The sequence below is a fragment of the Sebastes fasciatus genome, chromosome 12 (genome assembly GCF_043250625.1).
Source record: "Sebastes fasciatus isolate fSebFas1 chromosome 12, fSebFas1.pri, whole genome shotgun sequence".
Taxonomy (NCBI): Eukaryota; Metazoa; Chordata; class Actinopteri; order Perciformes; family Sebastidae; genus Sebastes; species Sebastes fasciatus.
In genome coordinates, this window is record NC_133806.1 from 10,999,534 (window position 1) to 11,020,043 (window position 20,510).

General features: G+C 41.6%; 1 protein-coding gene across 5 annotated transcripts in view; it reads left to right on the top strand.

Annotated features, from left to right (window-relative positions):
• The window catches only part of map7d1a (MAP7 domain containing 1a), a 50,711-nt gene that overhangs the window by 23,265 nt on the left and 6,936 nt on the right, over window positions 1–20,510 (top strand). For 2 of the 5 annotated variants that reach the window (XM_074653075.1, XM_074653076.1), the window contains exons 4-16: window positions 639–659; window positions 5,134–5,297; window positions 5,597–5,708; window positions 8,944–9,048; window positions 10,343–10,465; window positions 10,563–10,708; window positions 11,025–11,155; window positions 12,614–12,852; window positions 14,531–14,801; window positions 15,575–15,755; window positions 16,731–16,835; window positions 18,305–18,355; window positions 18,447–18,501. In XM_074653075.1, the coding sequence (XP_074509176.1) occupies window positions 639–659; window positions 5,134–5,297; window positions 5,597–5,708; window positions 8,944–9,048; window positions 10,343–10,465; window positions 10,563–10,708; window positions 11,025–11,155; window positions 12,614–12,852; window positions 14,531–14,801; window positions 15,575–15,755; window positions 16,731–16,835; window positions 18,305–18,355; window positions 18,447–18,501 (1,704 nt within the window). The remainder of the gene's footprint in view (window positions 1–638; window positions 660–5,133; window positions 5,298–5,596; window positions 5,709–8,943; window positions 9,049–10,342; window positions 10,466–10,562; window positions 10,709–11,024; window positions 11,156–12,613; window positions 12,853–14,530; window positions 14,802–15,574; window positions 15,756–16,730; window positions 16,836–18,304; window positions 18,356–18,446; window positions 18,502–20,510) is intronic. The other 3 variants (XM_074653077.1, XM_074653078.1, XM_074653079.1) reach the window with 3 other exon arrangements.

Sequence of the window (20,510 nt, forward strand, 5' to 3'; positions counted from 1 at the left end):
TCGACTGCTTAGTTGACAATCCTGTCTGATCAGGCAACGAGACTGAAATCAGCACAAGCCAAGCCACCATTTTACCAAAAGACGAGCGAGCTTTCATTTTCTACATGCATGCTGAATTAAGATGTGTCAAAATGTTTGCTCTTGTATGTTTGTTTGACACATTAGCGCTTTAGCTCACCTTTGCACTATAAAATATATGTTAATACAATTTGAATGAAATAGAGATATTCCTCACATTGACAAAAGTAGGTGATTGTATCCATATGTGTTAATACGGTTTATTATTTTGGCAGTTTTGCAGCTTTTTGCAGTGTGATGAATATCTCTTATGACTTAATGTTATTTGAAATCTGTTTGCAACACAGCACCGAGTCAGCAAAGCACAGACGTCCTGCATTTTATCCCAACTTGAATCGATGTAGTTTGATCAATTGGGGCAAAATTTCCTTTGGGCGTCATTACAATTGACATGGCTGTACTTTTTCTTGTCAGCTGATATTGCATCTCTTTGTCCCAAGTCCTTATTTTCTGTTTAACACAAGCCTGTTACTTTGTCACCTGGCTACACGCTGGTTATGCACTGCTTTGCATGACTGACAGTTGCCTCTGTCTTCTCTCTCACTCCTTTCCCCCTGCAGAAGAGCTCAGCATGTTACAAGGTAAGCCACTCACCTTTGATAATGTGGTGATGGTGGTGGTGGTGGTGGTGGTGGTGACCCATTTTGATCATTCTGTCATGTTTGGATGTCTCAATTTAATGAAGTTCAGTAGATTTAACCAGAGTTGGGCAATAAACCAAAACCACAAGAATATAGACATTAGAGTCACTGAATAACCTTGCACATGATGGTATATTTGTTAAAAGCTCTTCCCATATGGCTTCATGAACCATCCCCTAAAACACAATGAGTCGAGAGTACAATTAAATCTGAATAAATACACAAGAAAATAATTAACGAGAAAACAAAATATCCAGTCAACAACAGAACAAAGTTAAAAGCAGTTACATTCAAAAGCTGAGTAGTTTTATAATCATGGTTGTAAATTGACCGATGTCAAGTGTGTGCAGCACAAACACCAAAAGCAGTTTGCATGCTGGACTTCAAACAATAGCCAGTCACTTGAACAGGTCAAATAATGACTTGTGGACCAATTTAATAAGGATGTGATATACGTCTGATGGCAAGTTGTGAGTGATGAACTGAATCTAACACTTCAAGAGTGTAGGCAGAGGTGTGTCTATAGTTAATGTCACCATGATCCAAGACCGACAAGAAGGAAAACTTTGTCAGTTTTATCATTATCAAGGTAAAGACTGTACATAAAGAGTTATAATATTGAGTTTTGGTCATATTGCCCAGCTTTATAGTGGTTTCATTCTTTTAATCCCCATGGTGTTCCTTGTTTTAAAATCATGGTTATTTATATTTTTTCTTTGTAATATAAATTTCAACTAATTGCAACCTTTTCTCTCTGTTAGCTTAATCAATGTGTCTTTCACAAAAATCATGTAGGCATAGTCTGGTCACCTAACCAATCATTTATCTGTAAACAAATGTTGTTATTGGTTGTGTGGGCTTAATGTCAGTTCACATATAAGAAGCTGAAGCGTGCCCCGAGTTTGAACTCTGTTCATCCACATGTTCCAGCTGCAGACACCACAGAACTCCTGGGATTTTGTATATAAAGATAACACGTTTGAACCGCATGCCGCAAACCTACTATGATTACCATCTTACTAAAGAAATTGAAGGTTTTAGAGACACACTTGCAGCCAGATTTATCTTGGCAGCCAATTTACATCTAAGCAACATTATATTGCGAAACACAAAATCACACACTTCAAAATGTTCTGAAATGGGAAAATATGTAAATTACTTGTTTAGATACAAAGCTGAATGGTGATGCATTTTCACAACTTTGCAACTGTGTATCCTCACATGACACTGATTTCTTAAACTATCATACTCCTCATTCAGTAATGCCATGTTGTCTAATCCAACTGTGTGCTCGACAGCAGTAAGATGCGTTTGACACACTTGGATCACGCGTGGATCAGTCTAATTGGGCGATCACCGGGGCGTGCCAGATGGTACGGGCCTGATCTAATACTCTCAATCAGATATAAGATGAGATCCTGCCAAAGCTTGTGTTTACAATATCAGCTTGAAAGAGATCCTGGCCAGGAAGACTTGGCTTATCAATCACACAACCAAGTAGTATTACTAGTTTAGTAGTAAAAGGGACACAATTAGAAAATCCTAGCTTGTATCTTACTGGTTCCTTGTTATGTTTAAGTGAAGCTTTGAAGGGCTTGCATCAGGGAATTGGCTGCGACTGCACAGAAGCTACTCTTCTGCCCTGTCTGTCTTTGGTGGGATGGTATAAATACTTTATGTACCACGGTTAGAGCAGAACTCTGCTCATGATTATTTAATGGTGTAGTAGGTCCCGATGCTGCTTGTCAGCACTGATCACTGTCAGGAGAGAGTTGAGGAATGCATTTTAAAGCAATGTCATCTTAAGATATTTAGAATTGGACATCTGTTAATCACTTAATGCCCTGGTATAGATGCATACATCACTGAGGATGAATGGCACTCTGACAAAATTGAAAATTGTGTAAATCATGAGCTGAAATCAGACTAACTCTCTTAAGCCCCCGGCCAATTTCCAAGTTATTTTACTTCCATCAATCAACACCTATAGTCTGGAAAACCGTTGAATGAGCCAAATTCATCATATTAGTACAGAACAGACGTTAAGTATATGTAAGTACATTGTGCTGATAATGTCTATCTTTCACTCGTCACTTGAAGTAAAAATTTGAGTGCAGGACTTTTACTGTGAAGTATTAATATAGTGCTACAGGAATGACATATTTTTGTAGACCAACCCGTAAGTTAGAATCACACGGGTTCCCTCGACAAAAAGCCATTTTGGGATTTTTTCCATTGGATTTTGGATTTTTTTGCAGAAAATGGGCTCTGTAGCAAACAAACGTTTATGATACTTACACGTTTTGTTCAGCAAGATAATCTTCACAAATGAACACCACTTTTATGATTTTTGAAGTGTGAATGCAATCGAAGTAAAAAGCTAATGTTAGGCTATAAACAAACTATACCACAGTCGCATGAGCGCGAGTATACACAACGAGGCTGTGAAGGCAGACGTGTCGGCGGGGTGATGATTAGTAGTCTCATTTAGCCACTTGTTAGTAACCTCCTTTTTAAAGACATATAAAAGCTTCAAAATTCAAGAGTGGGATATTTACTGACATATTTTATATTGTAGAACAAACGTTAAAATCTCTTAAGCTTGGGTTAAGCACTGGCCTTATTTCAGGCATCAAACTAAAAACGTGATGGCGTTTGCCTGGGGCTTCAAAATCACTAAATCCGCCTCTGAAAAACACGCCCAGGTCACAGTTACTTGCGGTCCGAAACACCAGTGAAATATATTTAGCGGAGGTAATTTCCAAATAGGCGTATTAGTCGTTTGCTTTGACATAACCACTGCGGTTATAAAGTAGAGCAGCATAGTTTTAATTCGCGGAGGTATTTTGCTGGCGGTAATGTTATTAGTATTATAAGTTTGTATCAAGTCTGACACTGGGGAAATACAGTCTTAACTCAAAGGGGAAAAACACACCCAGGTCGCGGCTTACTCACGGTCACATCGGTGAAATACACTCCGATTCGATTGTGCTTCCAGTTCGAGGTCCGCTCGTGTTGACTCCAGAGAAGCGAAAAAGGGTTTGGTTGTAAAGTGAACTGCAGGCAAAGAGCCGCGGTCTGCCCGCTTCAGAAAACATGCTGGACTCAATCTGTAGAGATCTGAAGCCCCGCCCCCACTGCTGCACAGAGCGCTGTTCTCTTGTTTATGTGTCGCGTGTCCAAATTGCACCCAATTCGACCCTGCACACCCTTGGGTCCCCAGCAATACACTCGCCAAGTATGAAGTAGATTGGATGAGCGATTCTCGAGAAATGCGACGGACACACAGACAGGCAGACTGAGATTCCTTGCTTTATAGTTAGATGAGGAGGGAGGAAATGTTATGGATGTTGACAACAGCCATCTATCTCAGCAAGCCTTTAACATTGCATTTGTGCGCTGTTGAAGCAAATTCCTCCTCCCTCTGTTCTCATCACAGCGCAACGAGTGAATTATGAAGCAGCTTCCACTGCGCTTTACTTACAGCACCATCTCTAAAGATTTGTATCACTGGAAGGTTAAGATGTGGCTTCTCTCAAATCGAGGCCATCGGGCTGCAATGAGCTGATATACGCACTGCAGCAGCTATTTTCCTTGCCGCAAGGTGCTACCAAGCGGTGCCTCGGTATAACTCGGCTCTTTGTTCCCTTCTCAGATGAAAGCCGAACTGTGTGCCTCCATAAATTTGAACCCCTCTAGCCTCCAGCATCTCGGCAATGATCCGTCACCATAATCTAAAATCCACAACCAGTTGCTTTTGTTGCATCAAGTGCTTTAGAGAACTAAGCCTCGCCTCCTTGCAGAGGCTGATTCTTCATGGAGGTTTTACTTTGTAGTTTGAAGAAATATGGTGAGTTGTGTACACAGAGAGGCAGCTGCAAAAGGCTTCTTTACGCCCTCTTTGAATGGCTCAGGGACAACAAGACGATTTCCATATCAAAGTGTGCAGTTTATTGAAGCTGGCGTGGAGGCTTGATGCGATTAGTGCGGTATAAAAGTGTCACTTCAGAAGTACTGTATCTGTCCAACTCCGCTTTGTGCAGTATTCTGTGGAAAAGTCAAGTAATTGAATTTATTTTTCCAAACACAAAGTGGGATTGAGGTGAAGGGCAACATATTTATATGTACAAAGACGGCTTTAGATGAGAAGTAAACATCAGAGAGGCTCGACGTTTTGGATGTTTTCTTAAAGCTTCAAACTGTATGGTTCTTGAAAACCCCCCAACCTATGAAAAGATGCTTTCAACATATGACACTACTCTTTTAAATCCAAACTGATAAAGACCTTTGAAAGAGAACGTGTAATATACGTACATTATTCTAAAAAGACAGGGAAGAGAGAGAGGGCTCCTTTGTCCAGTGCTCATTTGGTAAAGTCTTTACTCTCTTGACCATGTTTTCTGCTCCATCTTAGCTGCTAAAAAGTCCCAGTGGCTGGAGAAGGAGGAGAAGGCACGGCAGCTGAGAGAGCAGCAGCTGGAGGAGCGCCGCAGGAAGCTCGAGCAACAGCGGATCAAGGCGGAAAAACGGCGAGCCGCCCTCGAGGAGAGGCAGAAACAGAAACTGGAGAAGAATAAAGTACGTTTGGATAAGAACACTGAATGTGTTATCTGTAATAATCCATTCAATATGTGATGGTGTTATAGTAGTGGTGGCAGTTATACATATCCAGAGGTGAAATGTTTATGTCCTCCTTCACTGGATTGAGAGCTCAACAGGGTCAGCTGCAGATGGGGAGATTTAGGATTTTGTTTAAGGACACCAAAGCCAGGCTGGGTGCTTGAATCCAGGCTTTTCATCTGAAGGACGCCACCCACTTCTGCATATTGCCTTTGATGCATTAGACAATCCAATAACTGATATCTGTTCCTTTCCAGGAACGCTACGAGGCAGCCATCCACAGGTCAACAAAGAAGACGTGGGCAGAAATCCGCCAGCAAAGATGGTCCTGGGCTGGCGCGCTAAGCCAAAACTCCAGCCAGAAAGAAGGTGAGTACACTGATCCAATCTGGATACACATCCTTATAAAATGTTAACCAAAGGACTCACCTGTAATCATTGAAGAATAACTAGGTCATGAAGCTAACATGAGGCAGTTGATGGAAGATATCCTGCTGAAATTGGTGCAACTTTTACCGGCTATAGATTCTGTCTGTTGATTCTGTTCATACGTCATTGTTGGCTCTTGAGTTTCAGTGCCATGAACCTCTTTCAGTCCATTAAAGGAACATGATTTTAGCATCAGTCTGCTGTCATGCAGCTCACTGTTTTTCACTAATGTCTCTTCCAATAATTGACCTGCTACAGCGGTCCAATGTCCTTGCAGAAGTTTCTTTTTTCTTTGAAGGGAAATTAGGCTCGTCTGTCAGCTGTGCTGTCACAGATTTGTAAAGAATGAATTATTGATTAAACTTTTTCTTTTTAAATTAATCATTTAGTCTATAAAATGTAAAAATAAAGTTGGAAAATAGTGAAAAATTGTTCATGTCAATTTCCTAAAGCTTAAAGGTGCAATTGATATTTTGATATTGTATTTTTTTTTTTAAATTAAATATTTGTCTACATGAAAATGTTAACATTTAAGGCGATGTGTTCAAATTGCTTGTTCTGTCCAACCCACAGACCAAAATCCCCAGATCTTTAATCTACAATCATATAAAGCTGAGAAAAGTAAAAAATTCACACATTTGAGAAGCTGACACCAGCAAATGTTTGTTGTTTGGCATTTTTGCTCGATAAATGTCTTAAACAATCAATCAATAGTCAAAATATTTGTTGATTAATGTTCTGATCTTTTTGTTTTACAACTGAACCGTATAGGTAGATCTGAAGCATTGCAACCTTAAATGAGTGTATTGCTGAATTATACCAAAATATTTTTTTTTAAATCCCAACAGCAAAATAAATGGCTTAGTTACTTATTCAGTGTTTTATGCTCACTGCTGGTGTTGGCATATGATGTTGGCAGGTGCAAAGTCAGGAATGCTGCCCAAACAGATTTGGATAACGCCGGAGGTTTGGTTTTGTTATATTTTAATCTGATGTGCCTTTGCTGCAACAGTCACACTCCTCCACCTTAACACACCATTTCCTCTGATGTGTTGGCCACAGCTCTGTCCTACGGTAGCACGCTGGTGCCTCTTAAACATTACTTCAGGGTCATTAGCCCCTCATCATGACCAGACTGTATTGATTGCACAAAGTGAAAATGTATTCGACTGCTTTATTGCATCAGTTGCTGTACGCAGGGTTCTATCGACCAGAAGCAAATTGAATAGGTTGTCTAATAATACAGTGACTGCAGAGGCTATGCAATACTGTAGAAATTATGTTTTAACCGTGCAGCTTGATGGATGCTTCTGTCTCTGTGTGCCGTCCTGAGTTGAAGCTATAAATCTGAAGAGACCCGAGTTCTATCTTATGTCATGTAATCGCCTCTGCCATATGCCAGGGGAATTATTGACACGCTACTCAATGTCTGCCTTCCTGCCTCCCTCACCAGCCTGTCGCCTGTCAGATGATGGAAGTAAACAAGCCTTAACAGGCTGCAGTGGAATAGCTGAGAGTTTGGGATGTTATTTCGGAAATGCTCCAACGTACCCATCTTGGCTTCTGTCAAAAGAGCATACTGCCTCATTGTTTACCGTAACGTTCTCTGAATCATGTCCGATGACATTTGGGGAAAAGTGTGTTCATTTGATTGCAGTGTATTAAAGGGATATAGAATTGGGATGGATGCAAGTATTGCATGTGGATGGTCTCAAGAATTCAATGTTTTGCCCTTTTCTGAAGTGCCAGTGCACGTCATCAACCGTGAAATGAGTACATGTTTACCAGCAGCCTCTTTCCATCGCTTGTTTGGTTGTCGTGGTTATTTTGTGGTGTCTTTTCTTGTTCATTGCTGGTGTTGGTAGCTTAAAAATGTGGTCTTTAAAGGTTCCTCCTTAGTGAGGTGACATGCCTTTTGCAATTGGTGTTGTTGTGAAGTAGGTATAAATCTTTGTTAATGTCAATATGTAATTTTGAGAAGAACCTTAAAGGGTCATTTCACTCAAATCACAAAAAAAGTTATTTTCTCACTTACCTCAATGGAGTTGAATGGAATTTAGTCTGGTGTGCTCAGAGCTTTAAACATGACAGCAAAGAAATGGTGCCAATGGAAACTGTTTACAGTGTGTTGTGTGGATTATCCAGAGTAACAGGGACACAATGTTGCTGATGAACATGTTAAAGGTCATTTTCGAAGTGCCAAAAACTAAATGACATTCACCTCAGATGTATTTAAATGTACTCTTTACCAGTGGTTCTCAACCTTTTTTCGTGTCAAGGACCCCTAAATTGATACACATTAGGTCCCGGACCCCCATTTTGATAACATTTCTCTTCAGGGACCTCCATCTGAAAAGATTTTGGTTTTTAGATATGATTAAGACCAGAATTATATAGTTGTCAACTACAGTTGAAGAGATAACCGTAGAGGAAGTGAGCAGAATAGTCACTCTTATGACTCACATTGGACTCACTTCTATAGTGAAAATAAACTATCCCCCATTTTTCTGGGGACCCCCTGGAACTCCCTCAAGGACCCTCGGGGGTCCCCGGACCCCTGGTTGACAACCACTGCTCTATACGCTAATCAGAGCATTAATATAGCAGCATTTGCCATGTAAATATATGCTCAGCTGTTGACATGTCAAGAGCCGTATGGAGGCAATAGATATGCTCCCAGCCTCGCATTTAGCACCTTTACATTTTGGCAAAAATGTCAGAGACAATTTTTTTTATTTGTCTTTGTTATTGTTAAAAGTTCTATATTATAATGTATAATTATAATTTATTATCTAAATACTGTAATACGTGAGAATATAATTGTTTTTGTGATTTGGGTGAACTGAGCCTTTGATACATTCAGAAACAATAAGTTTTGTGCCCTGACTACAAACTTAAAGTCTAGCTGAAGTGAAACTATATGGTGTCCTGTGTGCGTGTATGTACTGTAAAACAGTGGAAGTGGTTATATTCACAGTCAGCACGCAGTAATTTGCTGTAATGGGGGTTGCTCTCATTACAAGTACGGTTCTGTACCGTTGGCTTTCCAGTGAGTGGGTGCATGTTTGTAGAGGCATCGTTGGAGCGTAACGCATGACGCCACAGAAGTTCCCCCTCTTCCTCTCAACCATGTGACCTGTGTGAACATCTGTGTGGCGCTCTCTTGGCTTCTTAGGCAGATGCTCTGTGTCAACGGTCAACCTGCCCAAACACGTGGACTCTGTTATAAACAAGCGACTGTCCAAGTCCTCCGCCACGCTCTGGAACTCCCCCGGCAGAAGTAAGGCAACATCTGGAATGCCCCCACCCTCCTCCTACCCGTTTAACTGTGTCCATCATCCTGCCACCGCCAACACCTCCGAACCCGTCCATCATTGTCCTCTATTATTTCAGTTCTTCCCCTTTCTGATGTCAGTCCCTCTCTTGTGCTTGATGGTTGACAGCTGACCCATTTCTCCACCACTTTTTTTTTTACTCTCAAGAATTTGGGACGGGCTTTTGTTCTGCATGCTCATATTTTAATATGGGTTATGTACCGTGATCATATTTTGTTCTGCTGTCTTTTTACTATCCTTTTGGTTGGTTCATTGTTTGGTAATGGTCATTTCATTTGTTTGCACAGTCAAATGGATCCTTTTGTGCTCATTTTCATAACATATTGGATAAGGGATGTCTTTTATGTTGTCGTGATTGCTTGATGATAAGGAGGTGGATGTGATTTTGTAAATTACAAATTATTCTTTCAATCACTTTTGTACTTTCAATCTTCATGATTTAGGTGAGTGCAGCTCTTCTGTATAGGTTCTAACCAGGTCACGGTGTACTGCTGCAAAGAAGAAGAAACTTCAGGGCTTGGAATAAAAGTAAAGTTAGAGAGTGAGTCAGCATTTTTCAGGAGATAATGTATTCTGAAAGCTCCCCAGAGCAGGTACTGTTCCTCTGTGCTGCTGGAAAAATAGATAGGTAACTACTCTATATTCCTCTTGTAGCTCCCCTCTCTACCCGAACAAAATTACACACCAAGTCTGTGAACACTCACTGCATTATCTTTCTCGTCCTACACCTTGAAAGCCAGAGAAGGAAGTTCATCCCCCCAAATAAATACCAATGAGTCTCGACTCTTCTTCTTCTCTGCTTGTACGCTCAAGGCTGCGGTTATAAATAACTGAGTCACTGTCTAGACGAGCATTTCAAATAACCCTCTATCTCTTGGGTGGTACCACTACAGCCCAGTGTTATAGTAGACAGATTTACTGAGCTCATTTTCTTTCTCTCATAAGCTCTTTGGGTGGCGCTGAGGTGTCTTTATCGGGGTGTCGTGTATCTAATCAGGTCTTTATGGCTTGTAGACATATTGCTACATGAGCCATAACCTGAATAACTGTTTCTTTTCATTTCCCTTTGGTGACAAATTTTAGACTTTATTATGACTTTTTAACTTCAGGTTTGACATCTGTTTGGGGGGTGATACTCGCAGCAAAGTTCTGGTTCAACTGAGGATTAATCAAATCAAGACACATCTTTGAAGTAAATAGAAAAGAATTAATTTATCAAAGTGTTTTTCCTACTTGCAGCCCGTAGCCTTGCACTGAGTCCATGGGAGAGCAGTATAGTCGACCGGCTGATGACGCCGACGCTGTCTTTCCTCGCTAGGAGCCGCAGTGCTGCCAGTGTCCTCACCAATGGCAAAGATGGTCGTAAGTTGAAAAAACATTAGTTTAATATCTGTCTCAGAGTAAAAGCTTTAAGTATGAATGTTGGCGAGCTTTAATTATACGTCACTTTTCTCCACAGACTCTCCTCTCTGTCCCCGTTCGGCCTCTGCCAGTCCCCTCACCTTGTGCGCCCACCAGCCCCACCACCGCTGCTCCGACCGCTGGAGAGTGACGTCCAGCACACCCGACATCACCCAGCGCCAACACAGGCGGAGCTCCACACCTGTAAGTCTGCCCAATTAGCTTTTGCCCTTTGGTTGTCTTCTCTGACAATCAAGTGTCGTCCCAGTCTTCAGAAAATTACAACAGTACTAGACTTTTTCAAGAATCTTATAATAAGTAAGCTTGTTATTGTTATTGAGGAACTTTTGCCAAAAGAGCAAAACATGGTCCCTGACAGACTTCCTCTTTTCCTTTACTTAATGTATAACAACAAACAGCATATCTTGTATTATTTTCAGTTTTTATCATAATTGAATGTTGTTTTTGAAAGGCACATGAAAAAAAAAGATTGAAATTTGTTAACCTTTTTGTCATACAGATGGATAAAAACAAGAAAGAAAAGAAAGACAAAGAACGGGAGAACGAGAAGGAGAAAAGTGCCCTCTCTAAAGAGAAGGTGCTTAAGAAGAGACAGTCTCTACCCAGCATGAGACACAGACCTGATCCAAGGTGAAACATGCAGTTTATTTCTATCTTGATTTTCACCTTCAGTTCAGTTTAAAATATGTTTAATTTACATTTTACTCATAATTAAAAAATTGGGGAAAACAAAAATTGCTTTATCTTTTTCCTTACATGTCATATTTACCACCAACCTGGTTACTGATTTCATCTACCAGACCTCTAATTATGATAATAAATAGTCTGTTCACACATTTAACAAAGCCTATGATCCATTACCATTAGTTAGCCATCTTCCTCCTGACATGAGCTGCAATCATCTCCCTCACCTTTGATTTAATGTTGCTCTCAATTTCCCACCCTTTTCAATACTAAGTAGAAGCATGGAGGATTGATATTTTCAATATGTATTTGTTCTGCAACTTGCACTTAGTTTCATAATCAATTATTTTTGTCAATGCAGCAGTTAATCGTTTAGAGTACAAAGTGTAAAAAAGTAAAATTATAAAGCATTTTTCATATTTCTGACATTTTATATACAGTACATAATGCTACATTGCAAATTAATCCAGCATGAAAATAATCGTTAGTTGCCGTCTTAAATCAGAGAGGACAATATAGCACAAGTCATACATCAAATACAACTAAGTGCTCAATATAAAGAGTTAAAATTAATAATTTAATAAATAAATAAAAACAATTAAATGAATATAGACTTTTCAAAATTAAGTAAATTTATTACACAGTGGATATATGCAAGGTAAGTGTGAAACATTGTGAAAGCTCCAACTGAAAGGTTTACCATATAAGGTTTACATTTTAAAGCTACCATCTCCACGTCAAAAAAATATTAATTTACTTTAATTGTCATAACAACAGTTTGAATAATCAGACGTATGACAATCTGCTGCTTTGATATTTATACAGACATGGTCACTAAAGCCGTATTGTATACAAGGTTAACCTTATGTCCCCTTGACCCACAGCTTGTTTGTGGTCAACAGCTGGGTTAGCCAGAGAGACCGTGTTTACGTCTGCATCATAATGACTGAATATTTCATGCACTGTTTGAGCCCAGACATGAAAGATCCCAGGAGGAGAGGTCATTTCCTCTCGTATCCCCAGGCCACTGAAATAAATGACATCCATGACAGAAGGGATGGAATAGGAGAAAAAAGTTCTTTTGACTCAACAAAAAGACAACAAAGGGCTCGGCAGAGCCGTCAGTGTCGTCGGTGCCAGAGGCCTAGAGGGAAAAAAACATCTTCTTCAGCATAATGGATGTTTTCCCTCCAAGTGTTGTGTTGCCTGTGTATAGCTGGGATGCTGACCGATAATGCACTTTAAGGGTGATGATGCAATGTTTGAGTGCTTTGTCTGCTATGAACCTGTTTGCTGAAGTCAGGGACACGTGTCTGGGTTATAAACAAACATTTCAGCCCAGGTCTAAAAGACAAATTTCCCCATCAGTCTTATATTTTACCCCTGTATTTTCCTTTCTTACAGTCCCAGTCCTTTATCAAGACAACGGCCGTCATCCCCAGCCACGCCTAAGGGCAGAACTGCCTCCCCCAGCCCTGCTGCCTCCCCCAAGCCTCCATCCACACGTGGAAGCCCGTCGACTCCAAAAGCTCGGCCCAAAAGAGCCAGGACCCCTGCCAGGATAGACCACCGCACCTCCTCCCCCATCTCTCTCGAAAGAGTGAAGGAGCCTCGCAGGCCCGCCACCCCCGAACAGAGGAAGAGTGAGTACAAAAAATAGTTTTGATGGTGATTATTTTTGACTGGACTGGATTGAAAAGCTCAACAACCATCAGTCAAGACTTGTTCATGCTCAGGAACTAAATCTGCGTTTTGACAAAATGTATTTCCCGTATGATAGTCCCATGTGTTAAAAAAGGCCCCTTCTCAGATGGTTCAGATACTTAGTGAAGTGAAACACAAAAAATTAAGTTCAATTTGATCCTAACTTTTTTTCCCTAGCAACAGTTATAACATTAAATTAGATTTAGATGTTTCTTCTAGAGCATTAGCTGGAAAATTCATGTTTGACCTTGGGAATAGTAGTTTGACAAAAAACAATCTTAATTCAATATTCAGTTATTAGCTTTTTGCCGAAGTTTCAACAGCTGTACTGCGGTGGATGGCAGCAGCAAAACACATTTCAGCCACCTAAAAGAAAGGTCCACCTAAAAAATCCATATCAGTTTAAGTGTACACTATATTTAGAATATTTACGATCGTTTACTTTACTGTGAGACAGCTATACAGTCTATGTTTCCAACAGGGAACTGAAGTCGTTATCTATGCTCTCGCCAAAGCAACCAGACTCCATTGAAAAAAGAAAACATGAATTTTACCTCGCAGAACACGGCAGTTGCTGGTCTACCGCTGCCTCGATCGGTCCGTTTGTTTGTGTTATTGTGTGACTTTCATTAGTTCAGATTCACCAAAGTCACACAATAGCACAAACAAACTAACTGATCGAGGCAAAATTACATGTTTTTTCAATGGAGTCTGGTGGCTTTGGCGACACACAGATGGATACAATGGCTTCAGTTGCCCATCGGAAAGGGCTGCCTGTCGGCAAGTTAAAGCTATGAAAATATTCTAAATATAGCGTACACTTTTTAAGGTGAGCCTTTCTTTTAGGTGTCTAAAATATGTTTTGGCCCCGTGCACAGCAGAACATTGCTGTGCTCCTGTGCAGTAACTGCTGTCTGCTTTTCAAGTTGGGGGCGTGCCGACTGGACAATTGGACAAGTATCTCATACAACCCCACTTCAAAACACCCAAACTATCCCTTTAAGTGACTGATGTTTGTGATCAACTGTCCCATTTGCACGGCCTTATGATACAGTATATCTGGATTTTGGAGTAGCTTCCCTCCATGTCTGAGTCATGCTGTATTTTATTTCTTTTTTTGTTAAACCCAAAGAGTTCTTTCGCTGTCTGGCTTGGTTTCTTTCTGTTACTGGCCAGAATAATGGATCTAATGGAAAAAGTGAACAAGCCTCAGTCTGTATTTCTTTCAGGAAGCAATAGGCAAAGATTACCATCAGGCCTAATTAGCCATGAAAACAAAGAGAACATACTGAGTGAGCCACACACAGCTCAGTGGTCTGTCTTCTCACACAGCACTAAGAGGCTGCACTAATCAGCCTTTATTATGTAATTACCAAGTTCTTAGGCTGAAGCTACGGCTGTTTGCAATTTCCAGTTGCTGGGTACAATATCTCAGAGTGCATGTGAAGAGAAAATGCTGCTTTTAAATGTTATTAATAATGATCAATAGGCACCACTTTAAAAATCATTACTTATAGGGAAGCATAAATAATCACATTAAAAGACTTTTGTTAAGTTACACAGCACAAGATCTGTGTGTTATTGTCTCTTCTGTAACACTCGTTTTCCCTGTTTAAGGTTCCCCTGTGGTTCCTGCCATCGTAGTAGCCTCACCCCATGCGTCGAGAACGCCAGTTCCAACCACTAAAGCCTCCCCCTCGCCTGAACCTGTCCATTCAGCTCCTTCTGTCCCTGCATCATCGCCTACACCCTCTCCATCAGCCAAGCCCATGGCGGGCACCAACAGCCAAGAGGAGGCAGCTCGCATCCTGGCAGAGAACCGCCGGCAGGCCCGAGAGCAGAGGGAGAGGGACGAGCAGGAGCGCCGCGAACAGGAGGAGAAGGAGAGGTCAGAGGGGTTTTTAATATGCTTCAAAACACAACCAGAGATGGTTGACAGTGTCGATCTTGCATAGTTAAGGATCTGTCAAGTTCTTTCACAGTGCATGAGAAAAAAGGGTTTTTAAACACGTCCGTGTCCATGCTGAATTACAGTAATTCCCAAGCTGTGTTCCCACTTATGGGTTTGGTCTTTTAACTACCCGTTAGTCAGCCATCTCAAGAATTGTACACAAGGTCATATAGGGGACTAGAGGAACCATTACTAAAATGCACATTTGCAATATCACCCACACACATATGGCATTTGAACTAATGCTGAAGTATATTATAACTTTTTCAAAAGTGACGATTTATTGTTGTGGAATAAAAAAAGCTTTCCCCATGTAACAAAAGACATCAGTAGAATTAAACAGGAAGACTCCATGCGCTATCACAGCACACGTATGTCTTAATGAGACCTCACTCAACACTGGCCGTGATGTGTGGAAGCAATAAGAATTTGATAGCCTGTTGGCTGATCGTAACCACAGCCACTCACTATTTACAGCTTGGGAATTGATGTGGCCTCTTGTTGGCACTCATACTTCCAATTGTTTCCATCTCCTTAAATAGTTTGGTTTGCTGTTGCTTGTGCTTCAATGTCAACTCAGCAGAGATGGTGTAAACTAAAGAGGAAATAGGATAATTTACATTTTAAATTGTTTACCGCAATCAAAGTGTTTGGCACGTGATTTTTGTGGAAAATACTTACCCCTCAGCCTTATGCCCCAACTCTTTTAGGGTCCTGAGAGAGGAGCGAATAGTGAGGGAGGCAGAGGAGAGCCGACTCAGGGAGGAGGAGGCCCGCGCCATGGCCGAGGAGCAGCGGAAGAGGGACGAAGCCCAGCGCCTGCTGGACGAGAAGGAGGCTCAGGAGAGAGCCGTAGCCGAGCAGGAGGAGAACCTGCGCCTACAAAAACAGGTATATCTACTGTCATTGCCAAACATACAGGGAAAGCTGGAATGGAAGTTGCTAGTGAGGTTGCAGTGGATACGTCTGGTTAGTCAGGTAAGGGTGAAAGGGACTTGCAAGTGACGAGGACCATTGTGACAGTTATTCCTGCCTTTCAAGTAAAGGTCAAGACACACATGCACGCACTCCTCACCTCATTCCCAGGCACTTTGCCCATCACACCACAAACCTATACGCTTTCCTATCTTTGGCAAACAAAGTTTGTGGTGTTTTTCAATGTCACTTGTTTACTGTCTCAGCTCCGCCGCTCACCTCGCACTGACCTTTTTGATTACCGGTTGGTTCAGAAGCGTAGTCCAGTATTCTCTACGTCAGTGGGATGTTGTTGTCCCTAAAAGGCAAATATTAATCTAAACTGGTGAGCCGGCAGCTACAATGAATGAGCCCCTTTTTACTTTTCAGTTTGTCTAATAGCCATTACACAATATTGACTCTTTCTGTGTTTGTGGATGTTGCCAGGGAGAAGCAGAGGAGAATAATAATGATGCTTGATTAGTAGAAACAGATTTCCAATGAAATGTGGCTATTCATTACAGTATTTGTTTATCCTTTGGACCTGTAACATGATCAGCTCTGGCAGTCTTATCTCTCTCTATATGGTAGGTTATCCAGTGCTCACGCTCTGCCACCCCCTTGTGGTCTTTTACAGAAGTGGTATTTGTGGTTAAACGTGATCCAATATAATTATTATATAGGCCCGAGTATTGTATTTCACTTTGAATGATTCCCATGAGCCCGTAAATGTTGAAAATAGATCTTTTTGGCTCAAAGGTAGAGGAAAATATCCCTTTTGTGGTTGTAAACAATAATTGCAGTCAGCAACCACGCCCTTAAGTAAAAGGCATGCTATTTTGGCTGAGTTTTTTTCCTCCTCTTCTGCCGGCATTAAAATTGTGGTTGGATTCTCGCCTGTGTGTGTTTCAGAAAGAAGAGGCTGAGGCTAAAGCCCGGGAGGAGGCGGAGAAGCAGCGTCTGGAGAGGGAGAAACACTTCCAGAAGGAGGAGCAGGAGAGGCTGGAGAGGAAAAGGGTAGGGCGATGCAGCTGTCCTCCCATCAGACATGTTTTAAAGTCACCCATTTCAAAACGGAAATGCACATTTTTTTTAAATAATAATATTAGACATTTAAATCCTCAGTCTTTTTCCTTGGCTAGATTTTTGTGGAAAAACTGCCTTAAAAAACTGCTTTTAATCTTGAGAGATCTCCCTCAGTGGAGGTATCATATTCTGGGGTATGTTCACTCTGTGGTCGGCCTTCTGACATGACAAAATCAGGCATGAAAGTTGAGTCCCTCAAACCAAGATGAATGATGTTTTTGGCTTATCCTGGATCGGTTGTCTGCATGCCACGATTTAATATGGCTTAGACTGTGTGTCGAGCATGAAGCTATATATAAACACTAATAACAATGGAGGCCTCCCCGTGCCAGTCTTCTGTGTGTGGATTTGTGCAGAACTTTGCACACGTGGGTGTGTTCTGTGACCATGGCCATCTACTCAAGTATACCACCCACTCGTCTGTATGCTAGCTAAGCCTTTCTTCCCCTCTCCTTCATCTTCTCTCCATGTGAGAAAGGCTCTTATCGAGGCGTGCCAGGCCTGGCTCAGCCAGCCCAAGCCTGGCTGCATGCTGGAATTAGCCCGCAAGAACAGCATGTCCCCTCTGCCCCAAAGACTCACGGCTTAGTCACACTGTGCAAAACACCGTTACTGACTAACTTCTACCAAAACTGACCGGCCTACTCTTGTTATCGCCTCAACAAAGAGACGACTGTGATAAGAAAGCACAGGTGGCTTTAAGTATCCCGAGGGGCAACACAGCAACTTATTAGACAAAGAAGAATCTTTAGTCCCGAAGCAGAAGTTCTGCAGCCAAACTAGATGCCACGGAGTATGTGAGCTGTCCATGAGTAATCTTAGATCTTAAAAATGCTTCATTTTTATGAGTGGCAGCTGCAGTTATGGTCGTGCCGTCCCAGGCTAGCTGTGTCCTCAGACGAAGGTCGCATCTTGCATCAAACTTCTGCCGTCTGTGCATACAAATCAGCCACACAGAGTGATTTGAATTTTTAGCACCGTATAGACTTTTCCTCTATCATAGTGTTCACTGTTCACTGTTCGACCATCCTACGCTTTTGTTCCAGCTGAATACACATGTGCTGCTTCATCATTATTGACACAGCCTTCCACCTGGAGACATAAGAGCCTCAGTTTAACATTCACTTTAACCATAATGGCCTAAGATGCAAGAGACAGGAAAACCCTTTTCAGCGGGGAACAGCGAAATGAAAAACCTCCGTTTCAGTCTGACAAGGTGTGTGGGCTCAGTCTAGCCCGCTAAACCTAACCCAATTTTTAACAACCTGAAATCTTTATAAGCACATCTGCCCTGATCCCTTGGTGTCCCCCAACACAAAATGCATAGACAATCTACAAACAAACACTAAATAGGTTCTGTTATTGACATTTTGTCCCATGTGGCATCTTTCCTCTCTCAGCGTCTGGACGAGATCATGAAGAGGACACGCAAGACAGATGGAGGCGACAAGGTACATTAACTGTTAATTTTTTTTACCAAAACATCAAGCCAACATGTGACTTTCCAAAACAAATGACTGAAATTATCTCCCGTCCTCACAGAAAGAGACAAAGGCCTCCACTCTCACAAATGACAAAGAGGCAGAGAGCAGCAAAGGTAAGCAGCAACATCAACCAGCTTGCCTTTTAACAAAACATCCTCAAGTAATGGAGGAAAAATCATTACCCACTACAAGCCTTTAATCTGCAGGAATCGTTTAGTCTAACTGATCTCCCATTAATGTGTTATCTGTGATGGGATTTAAACAAAGTGGGTGCTTTGTGGCCAGAATCCACTTAGAAGTGGAACTCAATGCTTTAATTAAAGCTGCAAGCAGCGATGATCGGGCCCTCGCCCATGCGCGCACGTCGGGGGAACGCGCACGTCGGGGCACGTACATGTCTTCAGGGCAAGACTCTTATAAAACATGTCAAATTTGGGGAAGATTGGACAATGTATAGTTAATTTACAACAACTTCCTGTTTCCTGTAGGGGGCGCTATGACTATAATACCACATATATGTCTTCAGGCCTGGTCCATTATCCAGCTTGTGAAGTTTGGAGCAGATTGGACTATGTAAAGTCAAGTAACAACAGCCTCCTGTTTTTTGGCGAAGAAGCTTTTTCGCCGCCACGCCACGGCAACATGGTTCGATAACTTTTTGATCTTTTGATAAGTTTTCATCCCAAAGGTCTTAAGATACTACTGACCAAGTTTGAGGTAGATGTGATTAATTTCTGAGGCAGAGTACATCAATGTGTAAAACATGATATTTCCTGTTACCACTAGGTGGCGCTATGACTGTGAGCCAAAATTTGCATATGGATGGTGTCAGAGAGGGACTTTTATCAGGCATGAGAAATTTGGAGCATATAGGTTAATGTACGACAAAGTTACAACAACTTCCTGTTTCTTGGCGAAAGGCGTTTTTTCGCCGCCACGCCACGGCAACATAGTTCGATAACTTTTTGATCTTTGAGTAACTTTTCATCCCAAAGGTCTTAAGATACTACTGACCAAATTTGAAGTTGATCGGGTTAAATCTCTAGGAGGAGTTCGTTAAAGTACAGCGCCTGGATATGGAGAAAAACGCCATAAAATCCAATATGGCCGACTTCCGGTTGGGTTTACGGTATACCTCCAAGAGGGTTTTATTTACGTCTCATCATGGTACATATACCTACCAAATTTCGTAAATTTAGGGGAAACGTGTCGTCGGGGCTACTCAATAGGGGGCGCTAGCGAGCCAATTTGCCACACCCGAGCACGAAACCCATATCAGATATTTATTTCACGCACGTCTGACACGTGTGCAAAATTTCAAAACGCGTTCATTATCCCAAGCACCTCATTTTTTGCCTCAAAGACATAATAGAATAATAATAATCATTTGAAATACAATAGGTCCTCGGACCGACTTTGTCGGTGCTCGGGCCCTAATTAGCAAATTCACATCAAGTACAAAGTAGATTTTAGCCGGTGTCTGACTCATGACATTGTCGGTGAACTCCTTTTACTAATCCTACTTTAAGGCGGATATTTGATGACCCTTAACTGCACCGTCTCCCCACTGCTTCTTTTACCTCTTCCATATGGTAGAATAAACAGTCCCAGGTATTTTATTGTGCTCATTTCCCAGGTGAGTCATCCTCACATCGGAGCATTTTGTATAAAGGGTTATTAGATTATATCTCTGCCTCATATCCTGCACAGCTGCAGTTTGGGTTCTTCTTCTGTGTACAATAGGACCCATGTGTGCTTGCTTTTTTGTCCAAGTTGTGGGACTGAGGGAGTTAGAGAGGAAGAGTGGGCTCATGACAAAAGCCTGCAGCAGTTTTTTAGACATTTACTTAAAGGGATAGTTTGGGTGTTTTGAAGAGGGGTTTTATGAGGTACTTATCCATAGCAGGTTTATAACTTACGGTAGCTGGCGGTTGGCACGCCCCACAGCCTGGAGAAACAGACAGGAGTACAGACACTGGAGCGAAGCAATACAGTGTTGTGTACGGGGGGCGGCAGAAAAACGTATATTAGCCACCTAAAAGAAAGGCTCACCTAAAAGAATCAATATCCGTTTAAGTGTACGCTATTTTTATAATATTTTCACCGCTTTATCTCGCTGTCA